Source organism: Pteronotus mesoamericanus, unplaced genomic scaffold (genome assembly GCF_021234165.1).
Source record: "Pteronotus mesoamericanus isolate MK-2021 breed Mesoamerican mustached bat unplaced genomic scaffold, CSHL_Meso_final contig_94, whole genome shotgun sequence".
Lineage (NCBI taxonomy): Eukaryota > Metazoa > Chordata > Mammalia > Chiroptera > Mormoopidae > Pteronotus > Pteronotus mesoamericanus.
This window is the reverse complement of record NW_026555285.1, coordinates 50,579,214-50,604,758: the sequence shown is the minus strand read 5'-3', so window position 1 is coordinate 50,604,758 and position 25,545 is coordinate 50,579,214. Positions and strand designations below refer to the sequence as shown.

The window sequence follows — 25,545 nt, the reverse complement described above, 5'->3', positions numbered from 1 at the left end:
GTGTAGTTTTGATTTGCATTTCCCTGACGATTAGTAACATAGAGCATGTTTTTATGTACCTGTTGTCCATCTATATGTCTCCTTTGGAAAATATCTATTCAGATCCTCTGCCCATTTTTAATGGAATTTTTTTTTTTTTTTTTTGCTATTGAGTTGTACGAGTCCTTTCTCTATTTCAGATATTAGCCCGTTAGCAGATATCTGATTTGCAAATACATTCTCCCACTCAATTGACTGCCTTTCCATTTTGAGGATGGTTTCCAAGGCTGTGCAGAATCTTCTTAGTATGATGTGGTACCGCTCACTTATTTTTGCTTTTAGTGTCAGATTTTTAAAAAATCATTGCCAAGACCTATCTCAAGGAGCATACTGCCTATGTTTTCTTCTAGAAATTTTATTATAATTTCATGCCCTACAAAGGGAATGATATAGTATGCCTTGCTGTCCGACTTCTTTGTTGTCACATATACTTTTAAGTTATGTGGATGCTGTGTGTATCAGCTCGGACCTTCTTATTCCTGGATAGCATCGCATATAATGATACATCATGATTAGTTTATATATCTACCTGTTGATGAACACTGGGTTATTTCTAGTCTTCAGTTCTTACGAATGAGCTGCTATGAATATTCACATACAGGTTTTAATATGGATCTATATATTTATTTCCCTTGGGGAAATATCTAGGCTTGGAATCATTGGGTCGAATGTTAACTGGATGTTAGTCTTGTAAGATGCTCAAAAACTACTTTCTAAGTGAATATACCCTTTTGCATTCTCACCAGTAAGTTACAAGTATCCCAGTAGATCCGCATCCACACCAGTACTTAGTGTTGCCAATCTACTTAATTATGTCCATTCCAGTTCATGCACAACACTCTCTGTGGTTTAAAATTGGATTTACCAAATGAATAATCATGGGGAACATCTCTTCATGTGCTGACTGGTCATCTGTATATCTTCTTAGGTGCAATGTCCAAATCATTCGCCAAATTTGCATTGAATAGTTTGTCCTTTTATTGTTGAGGGGTGAGATGTTCTTTCCTCCCTTCCACTGGTCCACTTGTTCATCTTTACAACAATCCCCCAACTCTGTGCTTTTTAAATTTGTTTTGTTTAATACAGGTCCTTTGTATTTTCAAAGAAATTTTAAAATCAGCTTGTTAATTTCTATCAAAAACAAACAACAACAAAAAAAAGCCTGCTAAAATTTTTATTAGATTTGAGTCCACAGATAGGTTTGGGGAAAACCAAAAATTTAGCCATGTTGGATGTTCTGATCCACCAACACAGTGTATTTTTGCATTTATTTACTTATTTATACATTTTTCACGGAAATATTTTGTAGTTCTTATTGTATGGGTCCTTCACATATTTTATTTATTTAGTACATCCTTAAGTATTACATGTTTTTGCTATTAAACTGGTTTTGTTTTTATTTAAGTTTCCAGGATCTCACATGTATTATAACTGTCATTATAATGGGTTTTGGAATTGCGACCTTACATTCTGTGACTTTGCTAGGCCCGCTTACCAGATCCAGGGCTCTCAGAGCTGCCTGCTCACCCACTCGCACTGGCCCAGGCCGCCGCCCCGCCCAGCGCGGAGCTCAGGCGCTGAGTGACGGCATCCGGCCTGGTGTTTGATCCCGCGGAGAAGCATTTAGTCTTTCGCCACTCAGAGGAGGGTCAGCTCCGTGGCTCTGTGGGTGCCATTTATCAAACCCAGGGAGTTTAACTTCCGGTTTACTGAGAGTTTATATCATGAAGCCATGCTGGATTTTTAAATACTTTCCCTACATCTATTGAAATAGTCATATATAAATATATATACTTCTTTTTTAGTGTTAATATGGTACATTATACTGATGCATATTTTTGAATATTAAAGCAACTCTGAATTTTTGGAATAAACACTTGTTGCTCCTGATGTGATCCTTTTCATATACTGTTGAACCTGATTTGCCAAATTTAATTAAGGATTATTTCACCTATGCTCACTGTAGATGTTGGTCTGTAATTGTATTTCTTGTAATGTCTTTGGTGTTCTTATCAGGATAATGAGGTCTCATAAAATGAGCCATAAAGTGTCACCTATTCCATTTCTGGAAGTATTTGAGTGTAATGGTATTCTTCCTTAAATGTTTAGTAGAAATATTTAAAAATTATTTTTAACATCAACTCTGCTCTTAAGCAAGTTAAGTCCATTGTTTCTCTTGTATTTTGCTAGAAATAAAAAAAAAATCTAGATTTTGGTATAATGAATTGTTTTGAAGTCTGTCTCATAAATATGAGTAATGCTTTTTTAAAAAAAAATATAGAAGTCCCATACTTCTTATGATATAGAAAGTAATATTATAAACCCTATCAGCATTAGGTAAAATACTGGTCTCTACGTAAAAGTCAGGAAAACTTTAACTTGTTATTTAAATAAATAAAACTCAAAGACAGAATGTGATTTTTGCAAATAAGATTATGCCCATATTTGTTTCATTAGATCACGAAGAACATAAAGCTACTTCCTAAACCCTAGTGGCACGAGTACAGCAAGGACTGGCGTTCAGCCCCACGCGGTGAGCTCCTCCTCCTGCGCGGGCCCGTTTCCTGCCAGAAGCCTTTTCTGGCCGTTGCCGTCCATGGGAATGGCTCCTTTTTCGAGGTCATTACAATCTTTAGATTATTTACTTGCACCTCTGAACTCTTTATTATATACTGTCTATGACATTTGGAACTGTTTATTTTTTATTTTTTGGCATGTAAATCATATCTTCTCAATTATAAATTACTTGAAGATGAGAAACACATGTAAAACGTATTTGTATCACTACTAAAACTAAGCCCCTGAATGAATATTTTATAACTGTTTTTCCAGGTTTATTTTTCATATGCATTTAAGTAGGTGTTAAAAACTTCAGATGGCTGTAGAGGCATGATGATACTCCTTTTGTAACTAGAAAAGGGCAATAACGTTGCCTTCATCCTGTCTAGCATTGGACTGTGACCCTGGCAGACACATTACGAAAGTCACGTCGCTGTTCAGATGCTGGTCTGAGCCGCACCGCCGAGGAACTAAGCCGCCGTCTGCGTGTCCTTACACGCCCGGCGCGGGACCTCGCCCGGCCCTACCTCGGTGCCGCTGCATCCTGGCGCCGCGGGCGGCGGCCTGGGCCGCGGCCATGCGCCTGTCGTCCCTGGCTCGCTCGCCCGTCCCGTCACCGCCCCCCGTTAGCGCGTTGTCCCCGGACTGGCCACCACGCCACACCCTCGGGCGGCTCGGCCCTCGCACAGCGCACGAGCGCACTCACACCTGCGCCCGGGCTGACCGCGGGTGGGTCACAGCGCGCAGACAGCAAAACAGCGTTCTCACTAAGTCAGACGCGCGTGGCCTGAATCCCGGCGCGCACCTGATTGCAGCACGTACGCTCAGAACAGCCGAAACATATTTATACCCCTAAGGAATTAAATAGGGAAACGGGGCACAGAAATGAATACACCCCAAATAGGGCGCTGATCCCCCTTTTCTCTCTGTCAGTGTAAAGAACTTCGTTCTATGGGGTATCACTTAGCTCTCACGTATTAAATTAGTGGAGTGTTTGAAGTTGGTCACAGAGAAAAGGAAAACAATCTCAACGCACGTGGATACGCACACTGATACGTCTTAAACGTGACTGAAAGTATCAAAACGTAGTTCCTAGATCTATGATCACGGACGTCTGAAACGTATTTCCCTATTACCTGACATGTAGACATTATCAAACAGCATTTGTTTATCTTAGTTTTGGTAAATAACATTTTATTTATCATCCATGTCTGATGTGAAGTATATGAATTAGTAATACTATTTATGACCTATACAATTAATTTTGTAAGAGTACAAGATTTTTTCACCTTATTGTTTAAAAGCAGTCTATTTAATAACTTATTACATGTATAAAATGAGTAACAGAGTAATAAGAAAAAGGTTTAGAACAGGTTCTACATGAAAAAAAATAGGGAGAGGGAACTCCTGTTTACCAGGTGTTCCCAGGGATTCAAATTTCAAAATTAAGCCAGAATCTCAATGTTAAGAAAAAGTTTCTGATCTTACAGATTTGGGGCAAAAAACTTGTTTTTTTAAATACAGCTTTCTGTGAAATCAAAGACACCAAACAAACTCAAGTAACCAAAGCTTGCTGATTTAATTATTAAATAATATTTGTTAAAGTAAAAGAAGATATTCAAGTTGGCACCACTTATTACCAGTTTGCCCGGATGCAGTAGACTTCTTCAAGACCTAAGAAATGCATGCTGTATTTTCCCCTTTTTAAAAAACACAATAAATAATTGGAATCTTGTAAATTTTAGGTTAAATTCAGTTCTACGTGACAATATAATTTTTTTATGAATATACATTAATTATATCCTACTGCTTTCAAAAAAGTATTAAAGGTTTATTTTAGGCAAATGATTAATCTTATTTCAAAAGATTGCTCAAGTTCCATAATTTAAAAAGTCTTATTTGCTTTATAGTGCAATTCATATTTTAATAATTTAAAATCCAATTATTATTGCCAAGATATTATAGGCAATTTTACATCCCATTAACCTTGCTTTGTTTTAATTATAAAGATCCTTTGTTAGATTCCTTTAAATGATCCAGTTTGTAATTTCAGCCTGTCCCGGGGAACGCTTTCATTCAGCTGCACATTCATCAACTGTTTTCGTCCTGTTAATTGCAGACAACCGCACAATTGCTTTCTCCAGCTATGATTGATGAATTATATTCAGGAGTGTAGCTGTTAAGTAGGATAAACATTTATAACAATTCCCACTTAAAGATTTTTATCTTCATTCCCACAAGGACAAATTAAAGACATAGTCTAACAACCAAGAGAAAGTGTTTTTGTATGTTTCATTTTAAACTATTAGAGGAAGTTGAGAAAGGCGCTCCATGGCCAGGCCAATGATATACATACCACGCGCAGGAGCTAGCTCACGCCCAGCCCAGAGCAGGCACCCGCCACCAGGAGCCGGTGGCCAGGGCAGTGCGTCTTTATCGTTACTACACCCGACTGTCCCACCAGGGCAGGTTCTGATCGGGGACTCCCGATGCAACTGGATGAAGGAGAAAGGTCTAAATTGCAAGGAAAGGAGCCAAACTAAAAGGGGAAGTCAGCAAAATTATAAATACCTATTATCTGTAGTAACAACAAAAAATGCCCTTCCATTTTGTGAGTGCCTGTATTGCAGCAGTTGTGAGAAACGTGGTGTATGCTGCATCTGGCCTTCAGAGGTGTTACTACTCTGCAAGTGTCAGCCAAAGCCAGAGGGAGACCCCGCTGTGGGCCTGGGGTCCGCCGGCGCATCGGCCGGAGGACCGGGAGTAGAATTCAGTGCAAACAGTGCACCCAAGGCTTTGCGTGATCACAGGCGCTGTGCGAAGAGCTGCAAAAGACACCGCAAACACCACTAACACTGCGGGATGGGAGGGACACACAGGGCAAGAGGGAGGTGCCTTGACACCCAGGAAGGCGCTGTCATCGGACTGGGCATGGGGGGGTGGGGCAGGTGCTCCATGAGAGGGTCTGTCCTCTAATGGAAGAGGAGGGAGCGCCTCCAAGTCGGTGCCGCCTCCCCCGCGCTCCCACGCCCTGGGCCTCCGGGGAGAGCGTCCTGAGCTGCGGGCGCCTGGCAGCCTCCTCCTTGTGTTAGCCTCTTCCCGCCCGTGTTCTCCCACGCCGGCCACCGCCCATATCCTCCTGTCTTCTCGAATAGGACACCCACCTCCCCAAGTTCCCGTCACTCTCGGTAAATGGCCTGCCTGACCCTTCACGGAGAATGGAAGGCATTATAAAAAACTAACCCTCTGAATCCCACCTACACGCTTTCTCAACGCCCTCCAGGGGAAGGCCAGTCCCTGGGCCCCACCCCAGCCTGACCCCTCCCGGAGACTTCGGCTTCCAATAAAGCCCAAACTGCACTCCTCCGTCCCCACCACGCTGGCTTCTTTTCGCCAGCATTTCAAAATGCTCAAGCCCTTCCTTCTAAAAAATATGCAACACACCCCGCCCCCCTCTGACCTCCCTGTGCGTTCCCCTCCTTGGCCAGCCTTCTCACTGGTGCACGCTCTTGCCGTCTCTGCCAGTCGCCTCCCAGCCCCCCGCCCACGGCGGCCTGCTCTGGTGCTCCAGTCGCCACTTCCTCCAACGTCACGTCCCTCCTGTGTCTGCTCCCTTGCACCCTGGGCTTGCTCTCCCCATTTGTCACACCCGAAAGCATGTGATGAAAGCCCGTTGTTCCTGCTGGACTCTGGCTCATCAGAGCAGGGCCAGCATGCACCACGCGGTGGGCACACGGCGCTCGGGTCTGAGCCTGGGCGAGGTGAGCGCCCCGCTCCCAGACGCAGCCTTGTGACCCGGCCTTTAACACCGTCCTGTTGGCCAGTCACGCTCCTCAAACTTCCTGCTCGCCATCCTTCCCCTCGTCCCTTCAGTGAGTGTTGGGATTGCGCACCATGCACTTGGCATTGGTCCGGAGCCCAGGGGGACAGAGGCCACTGAGATGCGCGTCCTGAAGGGAAGTGCCCCTTAGTGCAGGAGGCGGACGTCGGAGGATTTGAGATGGCACCATCGCCATGTTAGAACGGAGCTGTGTGATGGAAGTGTGCTAACTCAGTAAGACGGCTGGGGGCCGCCCCGAGGGCGGCGTCTAAGTGGACCCCCAGGCCGGGGACCGCGGATGGTGGAGGACGGGGAGGAGGGCCCCAGCAGCCCAGCAGGGAGGGCTCGCCCGGCCCCTGCCAGCTCTCTCCCTGCACACGACAGCCGCGCCCTCGCCTGCCGCCCACGCGCAAGAGCCGGCTCCCAGGCTCCGACCTCCATCCCAGCCCTGTTTTTGGTGGCCTGGAGACGCCCATCCCGAGATGCTCTGCTTCTGTGAGGACACCACCCAGGTACTTGAAGTTAGTGTGACCCAGAGAACTTCTGTCACTAAAACCACCGCCCTTCATGTGATTCTAAGTAACCATGTTTGCACTATACACCGTCCACTGAAGCTAGGAACAAGGTCACCACGGGCCCCTTCTCTCCCCTCTCACTACCGATTCTCTCAGCAGTCCTGGCTGAATTTCCAAAGGACACTGCTTCAACGTGGCCCACGTCTTGCGCCCTGGTAGCCACTACTCGTCGGTCTGACGCTGATGTCTCCATCAGGACTACCAAGGCCTCCGCCTGCATCTCTGTCCCCCTCTGCCCTCTGCCGCACTTCAGGTGGCGCCTAGCGCTCTGCGGTCACGCCCCAGCAGCCTCCCGCAGCCAGCACACGAGGCACGGCCCAGGAGCTGTGGGCCGGCAGGCGCCCCCAGGCCCAGGCCCGGGGTCCTCGGCCTCCCGCCTCTTCCACCACATGGTTCCCTTGGCCCAGAGTTGCCTTCCTCTATTTTTTTTTTTTTAGTTTCACACCCCTATGTCCTAATCATCTGCCAGTTCTCAACCACAACGGCACTGTGTTCAGATACACTTCTGTTTTAGGGACTTCTTTCTTTCCTTGTAGATTATCTTTTAAAGCAGTTTGAAGTCCATGGCAAGCTTGAGCAGAAGACACAGATTTCCCAGACGTGCCCTCAGCCCACAACCCTCCCCCTCCATGTCACCGTCTGCCATTCCTTACAAATGGTGGGCCTACAGTGACGCATCAGTATCATCCAAAGTCCCTGCTTTACGTCAGGGTTCACTCTCGGTGCTGCATATTCCGTGGGTTTAGACAAATGTGTGATGACGTGTATCCGCTGTGACAGTATCGTATGGGGTAGGCGCACCGCTCTGAAAATCCTGTCTTCCTCCAAGCCTGGCGACAGCCAACCTTGCTATCGTCTCCATAGTTCTGCCTTTTCCAGAGTGTCATATACTTCATACAGCATGTAGCCTTCTCAGAGTGGCTCCTTTCATTTAGTAACGTGCAATTAGGCTTCCTTTATTTCTTTCCATGGCTTGATAGCTCATTTCTTTTTAGTAGGAAATAATAAATAGTCCATTTTCTGGATAATTCATATAAACGAATGGGTGTTTTTTCTCCATTACTTACTGAAGTACCTTGGCTGCGGCGTCCAAGTTTTGGCAATTTTGAATAAAGTGTCCATAAACATTTGCATGCAGGTGTTTCTGTGGACAGAAGCTTTCTCCTTTTTTGGGCAGAGAGACGTATGACTGCTGAATCGGATGGAGCCAGACAGAGCACGTCTGGCTTGGTGACAAGCGCCGACCTGTCTGTGTGCCGTTCGGCACTCCCGCCAGCGACCGGCGAGAGCGCCGTTGCGCCGCACCCTCGCCAGTGCCCGGCCTTGTCGGTGTTCTGGATGTGGGGCCTCCAACGGGCACGTGGCAGTTTGTCCCTGTTGCTTCAGTGAGCTCTTCCCGGAAGACAGTGGAGCCCTTTTCACGCGCTTTTTTTCCATCTGTGTATCTTCTTTGGTGAGGTGTCTGTCCAGGTCTTTGGCCCCTTTCTGAATAAGGTCGTTGGTATTCTTACTGGTGAGCTTTAGGGCATCATGCATACCTTAGATAAGAGTCCTTTATCAGCTATGTCTGGCGCAAGTATTTTCTCACAGTCTGCGGACTCTCTTCGCGTTCTCTTGACCTCCCTTCCACAGCGGAAGTGGGTAATTTTATTGGGGTCCAGGTTATCGATTCTTTCTTTCACAGGTCAGGCCCCTGGTGTTGTATCTACAAAGTCACCACGATGCCCAAGCCACCTAGGTCTCCTCCTGTGCTACCTTCTGGGACTCCCATCGTTCTGCATTGACAGTGAGGCCTGCAAGCCCCTTGGAGCTCGTTTTTGTGCAGGCGTGAGGCCTACGTCGAGGGTTATTTTGCATAGGCAGATGTCAAGTTGCTCCCGCACCGTTTGCTGGAAAGGCTATCACTGTCCTACTGTATTGGCTTTGCTTGGATACACCTTTTTTATTCTTGTTTAGTCTGTTACAGTTGTCCCAATTTTCCCCCCTTTGCCCTCCACCCCACTCCCACAGTCAGTCACCACCCCATTGTCCGTGTCCGGCGCCACTCACGGAGACACTTTGTGAAAACCCCGATGGCCCCACAGTTTGGAGAACACACCCCTCCAGACGGTGACGGCCCTGTCGCCGGCTTACAGGAGCCCCGGCCCCCAGTGCCGGCCCCACACAGCGCTGGACAAGCCAGGCTCACGCCTGCCTCCTGTGCTTCTCTGGTCCCAGCGCCGAGGACACGGTTGGGGTAGAGTGGGTGCCGAGCAGATACGGGTTGCGCTAACAAGTACGTGACCTGTCCCTGTAGGTCACAGAGGGTCGTGCTTTCATCATTACTCCAAAACCATCTTTATTGGAGGAAAAATTGGTATAAAAATAGAAACAAAATCTGGAGTGGCACAGAGAACATCATGGTGAGCATTTTGGAGGTTTTCATGGGTTTAAATTTAAACAGAAATTTAACTACTTTCTATAATTCCAACTGCTTTCCTAACAAAAAACAAAACAAACAAAAAACAAAATAAAACCCAATCCCTACCACTGAGAAATAAAACAGCATCAAAGGCTAAAATCCTCTGATATTAGCAAATTTTCCATCCTTCTTCTTGTCTAACACAATAACTGTGATCTTAAGTGTTGAAGGTTCAAATCTGTTAACTCTTCAGAGAGTTACTGATGACAAGATAATTTAGTTTTTTACTTCACATTTGAAACAAATGAGCAAAGTTAGCATGCATGGGAATGGAGAGATTTCTATAACTGATATGACAATGGATATCCTGAGCAAAATTGTTTTCTATTTGTCTTTGCCTGAGGATGAATAGTAATTATTATCATTTCTGACAATAATAAAGTTTTATAAGAACTACAGTATATTATTATATAAACATATTTATGTTATTTAAAAACTGATATATTGCTTTGCAGTGAATGTAAAATTTAGTTAAATTTTTAGAGCTATATTATTATGACTAAGAGTAATTCAAGCCTTGACTATCTAAATGAGAAATATACAGTAAGATGAATTGTTATAACAGAGGCTATTTCTCAGACTATATAATACACTGATGGTAAAGACAATAATACTCAACTTATTTAAGTTACTTTAAAAAATTAGATTTCTATATATAAACTAATTTTCAAGGAATATATTGTAAAATATTGTTTCATGACAACCCCCCCCCCCACCTTGATAAAGGTAAGTTATATATACAGAAAGCATTATTTCCTTTTCGGTTTAATTGAATTTGGTTTGAAATTAAAAAATAAATAGATTATGCCAAATACTCAGTCATTATTCCCCAAAGAATACACTGTATCATAGAAGGAACTCAAGTTGCAGAGGCTGCAGGTCTTTGGCTGACAGAAGCTGCACATGTCAAAACGATGACAGCCACCTCTGTCTCAATGCATCCGCTGCCCGTAAAGTATCGGGGAAATCACAGTGAACAAATGTTTATAATAAAGAGAAAGATACAGTGATAGGTTCAAACATCATTTTACTTACAGCACCATTTTAACAACGGCATACATAAATTTCTAAGCAGGCGGCTATGCTTCCTATGTTTAATGTCCTTCACATTTTCAGCTGGACACCAGACAGCACAACGTGCTCGGGTAAAGCCCCTCTCCCATGAGCAGAGGCGGCAGCGCGGGGCTGCGCGGGCACAATACTGGAAACAGATGGGGCGGCAGATGGGGCCGCGGCCTGCGCTCCCTCGATCTGCGCGCGACAACCTCACCACTCCGTGAGGCGCGGCTCGCGGCCCGAAACCCTTCTAACGTCTGTCCCTTCATTTCCTACAGGCCGCCCCTAGAAATATTTTTTAACATTTTAAATTTTGTTCCTTTGCAATTTCTCTGATAAATTACTTAATTAAAACATATTTTTTCTTGCACATTTTTGGAACAGATGGTAGGAAAGAGCAGTTGTGCAGTGGAATCAAATGCACACTGACAAGTTGTCTAAAAATGGTAAAATTAATTACCTTCCTTCATTGATGAGTTCAATAAATGCAAGACCTGCGTTCTTCTGAATAGAATTCTGCCATTCCTGAAAGAAGAAACCAAACCAAGTGTCAGAAAAATGAGCATGTGAATGAAAGCAACATCTGGGTTAAGGGTCACGCTGATGCTGTTAATAACTTCCAGGTGACGGTATTTCTAAATCTTTTTTAAAAAAGTTAACAAATATTACTGTATTCCTCAGCTGAGAAGGTGCTTTTGAATTCCCACGCAACCGCAGGCTGGGTGCTGACTGAGCAAGACAGACAGGCCAGAGCCCACAGTCCCAGAGCCTGGGCACAGAGTGGCCCCTTCCGAGGGCCCGGGCGCCTCACGATGCGGCTGCGCAGGCACGAGACCCGTGTGCAAGAGAAGCTTTAGGCCCAGATGTAGAAAATTCTCGCTGAGATTTATAAAATAAAAATCAGAAGTGTAAACAACATATGTAGATTGATTTGGAAATCTAATTACGTGTGCAGCCCAAAGGACTGAAAAGTACGTTAGAAATGTGGCGTGATAGTAATTTCTTTTGAAATTAAAAAAATAGGAAACATTTATTACTGCAACTATATCCAAATGCCGCCTCTCTCTGCCGACCGAGGTCGGACCGTGTTCGTGAACCCGGCAGTTCCAGCTCCATCGCTCCTGACGGCCGCGGTTGCCGCGCGGCGCTTCAGGTTAGGAAAGCAGACCACTCGGGCTACCACCTGCCTCGCATGTTTGCAACATGCTTTAAATAGACTGTTTGGTTATTGCTTTACCCTGGTGATTTTAAGTGTTGGGGTCTTTTTAAATATACCTGGTAAATTGCAATTTTCGGATTAAAATGTGTATCCGTTTTAATAGCACTATAAATAAACGCTTCCCTAATAGAGTTTTATAAAAAAATTCTTAGTGATCACTTACGTTACCCACCTATAGAGATGCCCCCCCACCCCGCCCACCCCGTGATTTAATAATCGGAGGCCGTCCGCTCCGCCCCGACCTGGGCCGCGAACGCCCGGTGCTCCGCCCGACCCCGCCCTCCGTCCCCGACCACGCGCCCTCCCGGGGCTGAGCCAGAGGCTGGGACGCGTGCGTGTCCAAAAGCAGCGGCTTGGATGTGAAAGCGCTCCGCTCTGAGCGAGCCCGGGGCCCGCGCAGCAGCGCAGGTGAGAACCCGCACCCCCGATGCGCGGCAGCGGTGCGGCTGCGAGGTCGCAGGGCCCCAAAGACTCCATTTTTAGCAAAGCCGCTGCGTTTCAGCTACCGCACCTCTAAGGAAAGTTATCGGAATGACAAGGCTGTGAAGGTATTTTACAGAGCTTATTAAATCTTTCAGATCTTTTCTGTTGAAAAAATTATAGGGAACTCTTTGTCCTACATATTGACAAAATGACTTGTTATCAACCTCATGTATTTTGCCTATTGCCGTTACATATCCTATTTTACTGCAAACCAGTATCCTCCCAGATGTGCCAGTTTATCAGGAATACTTGACATTTACTGCGATGTCATCCTAAAGGGCAGATTCTTAGGTAAGAAGAACCATGTCGCTCTGAAGAATAGATTCTTACAATTTCTTGAAAGTGATTTCTTTATGATGTTGTTTGTACATTCAGGCTCCATATGAGTATAAACTTTAAATGTGAGTAGGATTTTTAAAAAGTTATTTCACAACATGTATAATCAGATATTACATAACGCATCCCAAATGATACTGTCTCTAAAAGATCACAGAGTAGAATGTTTGAAAAACTCTGTCCAGATCACACAAAGAATACCTGTAAGGGCCTTCGGCCCATGAGAAGTTCATCTGCAATCTTTATAGAGGAGCCGTAGCAATAAACCTGATCCACTCTAAGGGCATTTGCCTCACGGGAGGAGAAAGCCCACCAGAGCAGGTGACAGCCTTCATCCTGCAGATGAGTGTCGTCAAGGAGTAACCTGTCGTTTAGGAGCAACGGGACACAGTAGGGAATTGTCTTATAGGCCCTTCCAAAAGGAAGACAAGAGGCTAAATTCAAATTTTGAACATGGAAATGAAAACTAAGAGATATTACAAAGAAGAGCCGCCAGGACTGAGAAATTGTATTTAAGGGCCAAAGGAGAAGAGTGAGTCAAATAAGGTTATTAAGTTGTTAACATGGATGACAGAGAGAATGGTAAAATTATCATGAAAGTCCTGAAGAAGGATGCATATTTGGGGAGAATCATAAGGCTGTCTTCAGTTTACATTTGTTGGATTTAGAGTGATAAAGGCAAATCAAAAAGGAATGCAGAACTTGGAAATACTTAGATACAAATATTGGTTAAAGCACAGCATTGGGCAAGTCTCCAAAGAAGAATAAACAGAAAGAAGATCAAAGACCTAAGCTGATTCTTGGGAGCCAGTCGCATGTGTAAGATAAGAAAAAGGGGCAGTTGAAGCAGACAAGAAAAAAATCTCCCAGGATTTAACAAGAGAAGCAAAATCCTATAATATTATTCAAAAGAAAATAATCTACTGTCTACATTGGCTCAGGATAGAGGCGGCGAGACTCTCTAGTCACTCATATCATTTTTAATGATGAAAAAGTTAAATTTTCTTGTATGTGGAGTATAAAAGTAAAATACAGTAAACGACAATAAAGAAGGAACACTAAGACAAGACAACACACAATGGAAGAGCCATCATTCCACAGGGAGGAGAGGGCCACCTGCGGGCCGGGCCGGGCCAGGCTGCTGAGCTCCGCCGCCTCTCTTCCCAGCGCAGAGGGGCTGTGGGGCAGGGGCTGGGGGCCCGGGAGGCTGCGGCTGGGGCTGGGCTTGGAGCTGGTCCCAGCGCTCGTATGGGCCGGCTGTCCCCTGGGGCGAGGGCAGAAGCGGCTCTAGCTCCCAGGTTCGTTGCGGGGCTGGCTCTGGAACGGGCTCCAGCTCCGGGGCCCTCAAGAAGCCAGTGCCAGGCAATGGCGGACACCTCTGGCCCTGGCGCTGGCGCTGGCTCGGTGCCGTTGCTGGTTCTGGAACCGGTCGCAGCTCGAGCTGGCCCCGCTTCGGGCTCTGGGGCCAGGGCAGGTCCCAGAGTTGTTGAAGCTTAGCGCTGCCCCGGGGGGTGGGCCCATCCTGCCCTGGGGCTGGAGCTGAGAGGGAGCCGGCAGGAGCGCTGGCGTGAAAGCCACTGGCACCGTGCTGTCGTCACGACCTGTGATCCTGCGGCTGCCTGACACGAAGGACAGAGACCCAGAGGAGCAGAAAAGGAGAACCGGGAGCAACTACCACCACAAAGTACAGCACAAGAGGAGACCTGACGAGGCTGGGGCGGGGAAGCAGCAGGGACGTGGGCACTTAATCACAGTGGATACGCGACGCTACTGCAAACATTAAAAACAAAAAACAAACAAGCAAAAAAATGAAAAACACCAGAAGGCCCATTTGCTAGAAAAATGAAGCTGGAAAACTCCCAGAAAATAGGAAGGATGAGATGCAACCAAAAGATTGACGTGCAAGAAAAATAAGAGATAAAGAAATAAGGAAATGGGAGGACCTTCTGTGAAAAGCCCATATGCACGGGGTAGGGGTTGTGAAAGGGCGAACCAGGAACGCGGATGAGAGGAAATCCTCAAGGACATTTAAAATCTTCCCCAGGAATTAAACATATGAATAGGATGCTCAAGGAAAGCAGTGAAAACTACAATAGCATGAGAAAGGACAGAGAACCCATAAAAAAAAAAAAGAGACATAAAATCCCTGGAAAGGAACATCATCATGACATTGAGGGACAACCAGGGTCAAGGAAAAGGCAAACAGGGAGAAAAAGTTCATATGAAGAATCGAGAACTAACTGGAAGACAGAAGCAAATGGCGTCTTCAAAATCACGGAAACGTCATAACCAAACATGGAACCCAGCCCAACTGTTAACAAACAGGAAGGCAGAGGAGTTACACTTTCAGACTTGACTATAAACACTTAGTTTTCACCCACTTCTTTCAAGAACCTGCTGTGGATGAGCTCCGCCAAAACGAGGGAGCGTATCCCAAAGGCAGGACCCGGTGACGGGGTGCCAGCCCCCAAACCCCAGGGGCTCAGGTGACAAACACTCTTTCCTTCCGAAGCCCCGCAGCACCGCCCGCATGCGCCACCGGGCACAGTTCACCGTCAGAGACAGCCACGTCCCCGAGCCTTGGGAGGAGCCAGATGCCTACGAACAGCTCTGAACTTGAGCACAGGGGAAGACCCCGGACCGCGGTGGGCGCAGATCGACGAAAGGGCAGACCCGGCAGCGGTCCTGGGCGCAGGGGCGGGGCGGTGGGGACTCTCCACGGGACGCCAGCGGAGGCGCCTGGACGGCTGTCTCGCTCCGCAGGGTCTCCGAGAACTCCTGACAGGCGCTGTACCTAGAGAGGCTTTTAGAGCAGGTGGAGAGTTTGGAGAGCACTTAATGATAGCCATGTGGGCAACTTACCCAAAAAGCAAAGAGCAAAGAGGCAGCTAATTTCAGGAAATAAAAGAGCTGTTTAAGGAAAAAAGTGATGGCGGATAGTTAACGTACAAATGATATTTGCACGCAGGGACGCACTCGGAAACTGTTTGCAACAGCGAGCAAAAGCTGAGAAAGGAGGGGATGCCCCCCCACCCCCCCCTCGCCCCATGCCTGTCCTTTCAGCTCCCTATCTCTAATTGCATTACAAAGTCAGATGGGGATTCTTTTGCAATGAGGCAGCCAAAGCCTCAGGGTTCGGACAGAATAACTTGGAACACAGCTCTGGTCCGCCCCCCACCCCAGTTCTTTAGTGCGGGTGGTGACAGCGTTGTGAGAATAAAATGCTAAAATAAAGTCAACATGTAGAGAAACGGAGAACCAAGGGTGCTGCCGCAACAAGTCTGGACGCAAAGTAGTTGCCTCAAAGTGGGTCTCGGGGCCGAAGCAGAGGCCTGATTTCTGTTTTGCTTTGTCTTTAAGCTATGTACAGAAATTTTTTAATTCTCTCAGAAAATAAACTTTCCCTTTTCTAACAGTGTTAGACGTACGCGACCATTGCAACCCTCACACAGTCCCTGTGAAGATCAGGAGCCCCGCACTGCGCGCAGGCTCACGACGGCCAGAAGGAAATGGTGACCTGTATCAGATTAGAGAGCTTTTGAACATGGAAGACACATCGAAAAATTCTGAAGGAAAACTTATCATTGCAATGCATAGATTTTTTTCCTCCCGAACTGTTTCTGTGAAAGACCCGGCAGTAAAACTCAGGGATTTGTTCAATGACAGTGCTGTTCACAGGTTTTGTGTGGAGTTCACGCCTCCCTCCGAGAGCCTGAAATTACAGAGCTGCTATTTTCTCCAAGTTTCCTACTGAGAAAACAGCTCAGCTAAGTGGGGGACACAGGGACAAAGTCCTCGTGCCCAGGAGGCTCTTCCTGAACCCCGCTGTGCGGGCGGGACAGGGTCCCTTTCTCATTTTAGTCCCTTGGGTTTGCAGGCCTGTCATCACGTTCGTTTGCATGTTACGACGTTAACTCCTCCACGTGTCAGGAAGGGTGGGAAGGGTGGGAGCGCGGGACAGGTGCTGGGGCTCGGCCGTTAGAACGCGGCGCGCGAGAGTCTCACCGGACCGGGCTGCTGACTGAAAGGAAGCTGCGGCGGAGAGGGCAGTAGCTGCACCAGGCTCTCCGAAATATCTGCGGTGGGAACTAAGAAAAAACCAGAAAGGGGTTTCAGAGAAAGACAGCTCTGTAGTGTTCATGACGGAGAGAACACTGTGGTTTCAAATCCTATATCCTATGATAAGTTTATTTTTGAGCACCTGCTAAAATCAAGCCACATAAGTAATATTCAATACATATTACTAGCGACTTACTGGGTGAGTTGCAATGCACATGCAATTCCCCACCGGTATTATTAGAGCTAATAAAACCCTTTCAAATGTCCCCGTTGAGGATGCTCCTAACTGACTGAACACTGGGTTTCTCTTTGCCTGGGGAGGCACAGACTAGCTGGCCTCTGTGCCCGTGAAGACGTGCGGGGGCGTCGCTCATCACAGAGACAAGAGAGCCCCCCGGCTTTGTCTCTCCCTCTATCTTTATCCCTCCTTTCCTCCCTCCCTCTCTCCAAGGTATTTCACGTTCTCCTCCAAACCCTTACAACAAACGTAAGAGGCTTCGTCTGTCTTGCTCTTCCGCTGCCCCTGATTGTCCTGATCTCCTGTCTTCAGACATGAGAAAATCTCACAAACGTACTCGATACAGGGTTTTAAACAACATGAGCTAAAACGCCAACGTTCAATGTCGGCGTTTAACACTAGCTTGCTTACTGCCCTCACCCCCATGCGTCTGCAGCCTCAGTTGCTTCTTAATGTGTTTCATGTGCACATGATACGATGTATCTTTGAAGGAAGAGCTGTGTTTTCATCGGTGATAACTGCAGGGGCTGAAGAAATAGATGATACAATTTTCGTAGAGATTGTACGACAGCATGAAGGCAACAAGACTTTAATTCTAGAAGTTTAGTGATACTGGATGGAAAACACAGAAAAAATCCTTATGTATAAACCTGAATAAATATTATACATCTGGTTCACTTTTGCAGGTGCTATTAGCTGTCCACCTGCCACACCCGAGCGTTTCCTTCCTGCCCCGGAGCTCCGCATGGGCGTTCGGGCAGGGCCTGCAAGCCCAGTGCCGCCGGCCGGGGCCCCAGGGCCGCAAGGACTCTACCTGGTGTCGGCGTGCGGTTCGGGTTCGGGAGGTTTTCAAACTTTCTCATCAACTACAAGAGCCAATCTACGCAATCTCCAGTCATCAAGGTCATCTCTGTAAACTGCACTAACTGCTTTCATTAATTTGTAAGGTCACAACGATGTTACCAATCCCCTTTCCTTAAGAAAGAGGGCGCAGGGGTGTCCAACCCGTGGCCCGCGGGCTGTGAATGCGGCCCAACACAAAATCGTACGTTTATGTAAAACATGACGAGGTTTCTTTGTGACGACATGTCGCAATGTAGTTAACGTGTGGCCCAAGACAAGTCGCCTTCTTCCAGTGGGGCCCAGAGCCGCCAGAGGGCTGGGCCCCTGATCGCAAAGCTTTGTGTTCCCATCTGTGCTATGAGGTGGGAAGGTCTCGGGCGGGAGACGAACCAACGCCCTGCAGGTACACGTTCACTCCCCGACGTCTGAGAGAAGAAAAGTCACATAGTTTAATTCCAGATTACAGGCCATGAAGGAGGAAAGATAAATCTAAAACCTAGGAGCACGCGGTAGGGTGGGTGTCCGCCCCTGCGTCTCCCGGCCAGCCACCATCTCCCAGGGGCCACCTCAGTGGAGGGGTGGCTGAAGTGACCACGTTAGCCACCCAAGTTAGCAATGAAACTGGAAATTTTAAACATGAGTTTTCATCAGCTCTTTTCTGCAATTCAGCTTAAGAGTTATTTTAGTCTTTCTCTGTTTTGGTGACTTTTAAACCAATGATTCTTGTGTGGCAATGAAGAAAACACAAGCTTTTTTCTTTCAATTAGCTAGGAAAATAGCAAAGGAGAGAGAGAAAGGGGAGGACAGAATACTCCTCACAAGTATCCTCCACCCCCAAAAACATCAGGCTCGGGTGTGTTTCAAGTTTTCTGAATGACGGCGGCGAAAGCAGCACAAATCATCAACTCCGGGGCATTTAGATGAGAAGTCCAATCTCTTTACATCCCTGGTAGAATACGGCGCATGGAATTGGGTAGCAAACAAAAGGCCTAAGCGTAAAAGGCAAAAACAGAACGGGAGGGACAGGTGTCCTCTCAGAGAGGCAGACGGCCGGCTGCCTGGGCTCCAGGCGCACCTGCAGCCTCGCCCCTGCGGAGGGATGGCGCTAACGAGCGCTGGTGCTGGCGGGCCGTCCGCCTCAAGGCGCATAAACAAAATGATTTGTCAACTTTGGAAATGGGAAGCGGGGTCAAGCTCGACCGTGATCTCCTCCCCGCTTCCTGTTTTGTATTTTCATTGACCCCAGGCCATTCCCTTGGAGACAGGAGCATTCTCACCACACATCCCTCTCTGCCTCCTGCGTGACAGGTGGACCCTGTGCTGCGGGACCCTGTGCTGCGGGACCCTGTGCTACGTGGCCGTGCGGACCCTGTGCTGCGGGACCCTGTGCTACGTGGCCGTGCGGACCCTGTCAGTTGCGAGGGACTGCCTGCGGGGTGTCCTCAGTATCATTTTTGCTGTTGAGTGACCAATCCTCTCAAATCTACAGAATCACTTAGATCTGGGGCTCTGCAGTCTGAACAAAAGAATCAACAAGGGAGTCCTTAGAAAGTGCCAACCTGTCAGAATAACGTCTGAGACAGGGCCCAGGAATCGGTGTTATTTCGAAGCTTCCCGAACGGCTGTCCAGAGAAGGCAAGCGCTGCAAACCATAGGCACTCGGGGCCCCTGCGAAGGCCTGAAGTGCCCGCGTGGCTAAGGCGGCTGTCATCGAGGGGTGGGCATGTTCTCCCTCACACTGTGCGATCATTTACGCTTCCTTCGTCAAAGAGGGATCACAACAACATAATATACATCATAATTATTAAAGCATCCACATCTCTAAAATAACGGCATTCTTAAGTTCCTTTGAAACTCTGCTGTTGTATTTCATTCTCCTCCATGGCATTTTTGTAAGACTGAAAGTGGTATCTTATAAATGTGTTAAAAATGTGACTAATGAATTAGGTTAGGCAATCATTGCATTCTTTTACACTGATGCACATTTGGTTTTGTATTTCAACAAGCATTTCTTTAATCCTCACCCGAGGACATGCTTACTGATTTCAGAGAGAGGGAAAGGGGGAGGGAGAGAAAGAAAAAGAGAGAAACATCACTGGGACCGAGAAACATCGATCAGCTGCCCTTCGTTTGCGCCCTGACCGGGCACCGAACCCACCGCCCAAGCATGTGTCCTGACTGGGAATCACACCCGGGGCATTTCACTTGGCAGGATGATGCCCAACCAACTGAGCCACACTGGCCAGGGCAGAACAACTATTCCTAAATGCATATCATTGTGTAACTGATTCGAGGAGTTTCCAGAATAATCCAGGAAAGTATTATAAGGGGAGAATGTAAAACTTTGTGACAAAAAAAGCGCACAGCGTAGAGGAGGCCTGGACATGTGTCTGCTGTGGCTTCTCAGGCGTGAGCTGCCGTGCGAGCTAACAAACGGGCCGGCTGGACAGGGAGCAGACACCGTGATTCCTGTCCTGCCTCTCTGACAACTCACTGATACGTGGGCTTAGAGAACTTAGAACAACGAAAGTGTATGCATGAGAACGTATACAAGAAGAAAATAATTTATTGCATTTCAACAAAGATAATATCTTAGCAATGACAGGGAAAGGAGTATTTAAAACCTTACCTACAAATCATTCCAGAAAGTCTTCTGCCATTTCAGCACGCGCGGGCGCGCACAGACGCGCGCACACACTCGCTCCACTACGGAAGACACCGGACGGCCGTAAGGAACGACGGGCGTTCCACGGGCGCCACATTTCTAACTTACGGGGAGCATGCTGAACGGCCTTTCAGTGCCCGCAGAGAACTGCCCGGCTTTAGACAGTTTTGTCACCATTTTTTAGCTCTTCTACACGGATGCATAAAATTTTTTAAAGATGAAGGACTTTTTCAGAGAATTGGGTATCAAGTTAAGGATCCTTTGAAACGAAACACTTTGAAGACAAATAGGTTCCAGAAGGATGACAATGAAATCCCTATGTTCGCTCCACAATCGCTTTATGGCGGTTAGATGGCCCAGTAGAAATCTCAGACCCGGGACATAATCTGTTTTACCCACCGGTTTTTCCTCCCACTCAGCTGAATGCGCATTTCTCATTCCCCCTGCTTTGTATGAAATTAAAAAAGCAATTTCATGTCCTTGGAAGCTCAATCCATCTCAAAATCTCTCAAAATATGGAAAATATTTCAAGATAAAAATAGGAGGTTAAATTGAGATCTTAGGACTTCTGGAACACTCCAAAAGTGATATTTTACTCCCTATATCCTTAATATCTACTTATCATTAATGGCCATTAGAAGTAACATGTTTTGCAAAAAATTTTCATAAGGAATGCTTATCATAACTGGCATGCTTATAAATTTTGTGCAATAACTTAGAAAAGTTAATGAGTACAAGGGCTGAAGCAAAAACACATTATGTAGAGAGAAAAAAAGATGAGTAATGTTTTCAATATAAGCAAAACATAAACTAAGATGAACCTATGCAAGTATCTAAAGTATCTTTTTATCATTTTCATGGTTTATTTTTAAGAACATCTCACTAAAAGCATTAGACAAAAAACTGAATGTAAGAAATGAATAATCAATGGCCAGTTCAAACAGATTATTGATACAAAGGGCAACCACAGAAAAACCATTAGGAAACATGTAAATATGTCTGGTTGGTTACCAAAAGAAAAGCTGTGAAGCATATAAAGTTAAATATAAAGAGGATTCCTAGGAACTTAGTAGATTGCTAAATTATGTAAATAAATTTAAAACATTTTATTACAAATATTCTTATGAATATATATAAATACACCTATACATGTGCTTGTATTTATAGAGAAAAATAATCTAGGTTGTTTTACATACAGCATTTTCTGTATCTAAGAATATATACAAAATATAAGGATATGCAGATGCTAAACTGAGTTGAGGGCACACTTCCTTGTAGAGAAAAAACCTGCTACTAGAAATTATCAGAAAAAAATCAAGAAATGTTAACTTTTATTAAATAAGAAAGTAGAAGGAATGTTTCAGATTTTAAGACCTAGTTGGGTAGAAAAACAACAAAAATTAGAATAAGGTTTTTAAATAAACTCAAGATTTGTACCTTTTGAAATTAAAAAATAAAAATGAAACATTTAAAAAGTGTGTCATATTCAAACATGCAGTTTACGATTTAATAATGATGTGGTTTTAAATATCTTCAGTTCTTAAAATTAAATTTTGATAGAACTTTTAAAACTGTTTAACAAGCCCTGGCTGGTGTGGCTCCATGGACTGAGCGCCGGCCTGCGAACCAACGGGTCGCCAGTTCCATTCCCAGTCAGGGCACAGGCCTGGGCTGTGGGCCAGGCCCCCAGTAGGGGGCGCTCAAGAGGCAACCACACATGGATGTTTCTCCCTCTCTTCCCCTCTCTAAAAATAAATAAATAAAATCTTTAAAAAAAACTTTAACAAATCAAAATCCTGTAGCGGTCTATAATCAGTGAAATAGCAATGACTGTCTTTCCCTGACGTCTGTGATTTATCATGAAAAATGCAATTTGCATTTGTCCACAGGACACATTTCTTAAGGGCTCAGCACAAGTCTGCATCCTGACCAGTGTGCTGCGGTTTTGTTTAAGCTGTATTGTGCTCTCGGTACCACCCTTTTGGTGGGTGTGTTTTAATGCCACATTTCTGTAGTGAAGACTAGGTATATCAGTAGGGTGATAGTCAAATACTGTAACTTAAAAAAAGATATAGTAAAATATAAATTTGGAAAAAATTGTTATCATTAGCATCAACAGTTCTAGCCTCCTTCAACTACGGCCTAAAAGCGCTGGGTATTTTGAAGTAGCTCTTCTCAAAAAATGTTCATAAATAACCTAAAGATACAATAGACATTTAATATTTCTCAAGACCTACATTCCAAGACCTTTGTACACACTCCCCTTTTATGACTACCACTCAGGCTTAAACTATATCACACAACAAAAACCAGTATAAAACCACAATGAAGTATCACCTCACACCTGTCAGAATGACTGTCATCAATAAATCAACACGACAGTGCTGGCGAGGATGTGGAGTGGAGAAAAGGGAACCCTTGCGCACTGTTGGTGGGATTGTAAATTGATGCAGCCGATGTGGAAAACAATAAGAAAGTTCCTCAAAACATTATAATAGAACTGCCTTATGACCCAGAAATTCCACTTCCGGGTATTTGGATTTAGAAATCCAAAACACCAACTTAAAGTGACATGATGCACCTCAGGTTCACTGCAGCATCACTTGTCACAGCCAGGACACAGGAGTAGCCCGTGTGCCCACCGACAGGCGAGTTGATGCACCAGATGTGATACATACATGCAACGGAACATTACTCGTCAGAAAGAATGAAATCTGTTTGCGACAATATGGATGGACGCAATAGGAGGTGTTATGCTCAGTGACAGAAGCCAGAGAAAGACAAATGCCATGTGCTTCTACTTATATGTGGAATCTAAAGAACAAAATAGACAAACAAAACAGAAACAGACTCATAGATACCGAGAATAAAGTGACGGTTACCAGAGGGGAAGGGGTAAAGGTGTTTATGAAAAAGCGGAGGGGATTAAGAAGTACAATTGGTAGTTACAAAATAGCTACTAGAATAGAGTCAATAATATTGTAATAACTACTTAAGGCTGGGTAGGTACTAGACTTATCGGGGGATCACTACATAAATTATATAAATGTCTTGCTGTACACCTGAAACTAATATAATTTTGTATCTTAACTATAATTGGAAAGTAAGTTAATTTTTTAAAATGAGTGGTATAGGCAGTGAGGAAAGGAGCAGATGGGGGAGTAAGGGCGTTTGCTTGTCATTCCATATTTTTCTGTACATTTTAAGGGGCTTTCTTTGAGTTATCAGGTACTTATTGTTTAACAAAGTCAAACAAAAAAAGCGTAAGTTTTGAAAATTAAAATTTAAGCATTTTAATATTTATGCAGGCTCACTGAAAGGTCCAGAGAACTATAATTTAGAATAAAAGGAAAAAGCCAGATCATACAATTATATATAAATGTGCTCTCAACTATTTTAAAAGTTATATATAAACATGCACACAGGAAAAATTACTAGCAGGAAACACACAAAATGGAAATGATAATTACCTCTAGTTATAATGTTATAACCTATTTTTGTTTCTTTGTATTTTTATTTTTCAAATTTTCCAAGATATTATATATAATCAGAAGAAAATTTAATGATCAATTTAGAATTTAATAAGCAAACTATAATGCATCCCATAGACCAGGACTCAAGAGGAGGACAACTGAGAGACCTAGTGCCTTCTCTCAAATAATTTGCAGTTTGTGTGTAGTGCTAGATGGTACTGGGCCTTCTGAGGTAATTGTTTATAAGGTATATATCTGTGTAACCACTGTTATTCATCTGCAGCTAACAGACTACTGTGCGTCAGCCATCACTGCAGAGTAGCTTTGAAGAACAGGAGCAACCATGCCGCACGGAGCTGTTGGGGCTTTGCTACCTGCTGGGCTTTGCCCCCAGCACCAAACTTGTAGCACATGATCTCAATTTGTGCCCCGGCAGAATAATAAATTACTCTATGCCACTTATCTGTGTTACTGCTTAAGAACAGAAGGAACTTCCAGTGTTAAATCTTGAATGCTAGGGCCCCACCAAGCTTTGCTGGCCTGAAGCAGAACTGTGTACTGTTGCCATAAACGCCTCATGTTTATTCATGAATAATCATGCAGCAATAGGTGCACAAGCTGGTGTAAGAGAATTAGTCCTGCAGCGAAACTTGGGCATCAACCTGTTTCACACAGAGCAAGGATCTGGGACACATAGCTGATTTTTTGCGTGAAGAGCAACAATGCTCTGGGCTTCTGGAACAGCTCATCTTTCTGTGAACTGTGCTAACATCAGAGTTTCAAAAAGCACAGACTTCCATACGTGGAGAGAAGGGCGGTGCTGAGCACCACAGCATCTGCAAGCACTGGAGGTGTGGCTGCTGTGAGCTGATCCCTGTTCTAATACGAAACAGGCCCTGGCTTGGAAGAACACAGAAAAGGGGCTGTACAGAATCTCATTGATAAGTTTTTATAATGATTACATGTTGATATTACATTTAGGCTAAGAAAAATGTGATATTAAAAAACTAATACTCTCTCCTGGTTTTGTAACCTTTTCAAATGTGGTTATTAGAAAGTTTCAGATATTATGTGGGTCACGTGTTTTTACTAGACAGCACTGCTCAAGGGCGTCAGCCAGAAGCAGCACTTTAGACTTGCTGCTCTCACATTTTTGCTTAAAGTCAAAGTGATTTTAAAGTGATTTTTGCTTATAGTGAAAGAAATAATTTCGCACTCAAGTGTAGAAATATAGTTTGAAAGGATACACATTAAGTGGTTATTACTCATAAGCACTGAAAACATGAGGTAAACAGAATTTTTATTTAACCTTATAATGTTAAACGTTATTTTACTTTTAATATACAGGCACTCCTTTTGCATTGGAAATCATCCTGGGCATCCATGGGCCGCTGATTTCCAACAGGAGTCCTAAGGCCATTCGATGGGCAAAGGACAGCCTCTTCGACAAATGGCGCTGGGAGGACCGGACACGTGCACGTGAAGAACAAAAGCGTCTCCCCGTCACACGGCATATGTAAAAATCAACTCAACGTGGATCGGAGACCTAAATTTAGGAACGGAAACTATAAAGCTATTAGAGAAAACATAGCGGGGCATGGCCATGAACTTGGATTTGTCATGAGTTATTTAACTGGATACTACAGCACAGGCAACAATAACAACAAAAATAGATAAATTGGGCATTATTAAAATTAAAAACTTTGGGCATCAAAGGAC

At 45.1% G+C, this 25,545-nt stretch overlaps 1 protein-coding gene across 3 annotated transcripts in view; it reads right to left on the bottom strand.

Moving 5' to 3' along the window:
• NBEA (neurobeachin) overlaps positions 1-25,545 on the bottom strand; it is a 482,091-nt gene that overhangs the window by 246,418 nt on the left and 210,128 nt on the right. For all 3 annotated transcript variants that reach the window (XM_054586547.1, XM_054586549.1, XM_054586548.1), the window contains exon 35: positions 10,971-11,035. In XM_054586547.1, the coding sequence (XP_054442522.1) occupies positions 10,971-11,035 (65 nt within the window). The remainder of the gene's footprint in view (positions 1-10,970; positions 11,036-25,545) is intronic.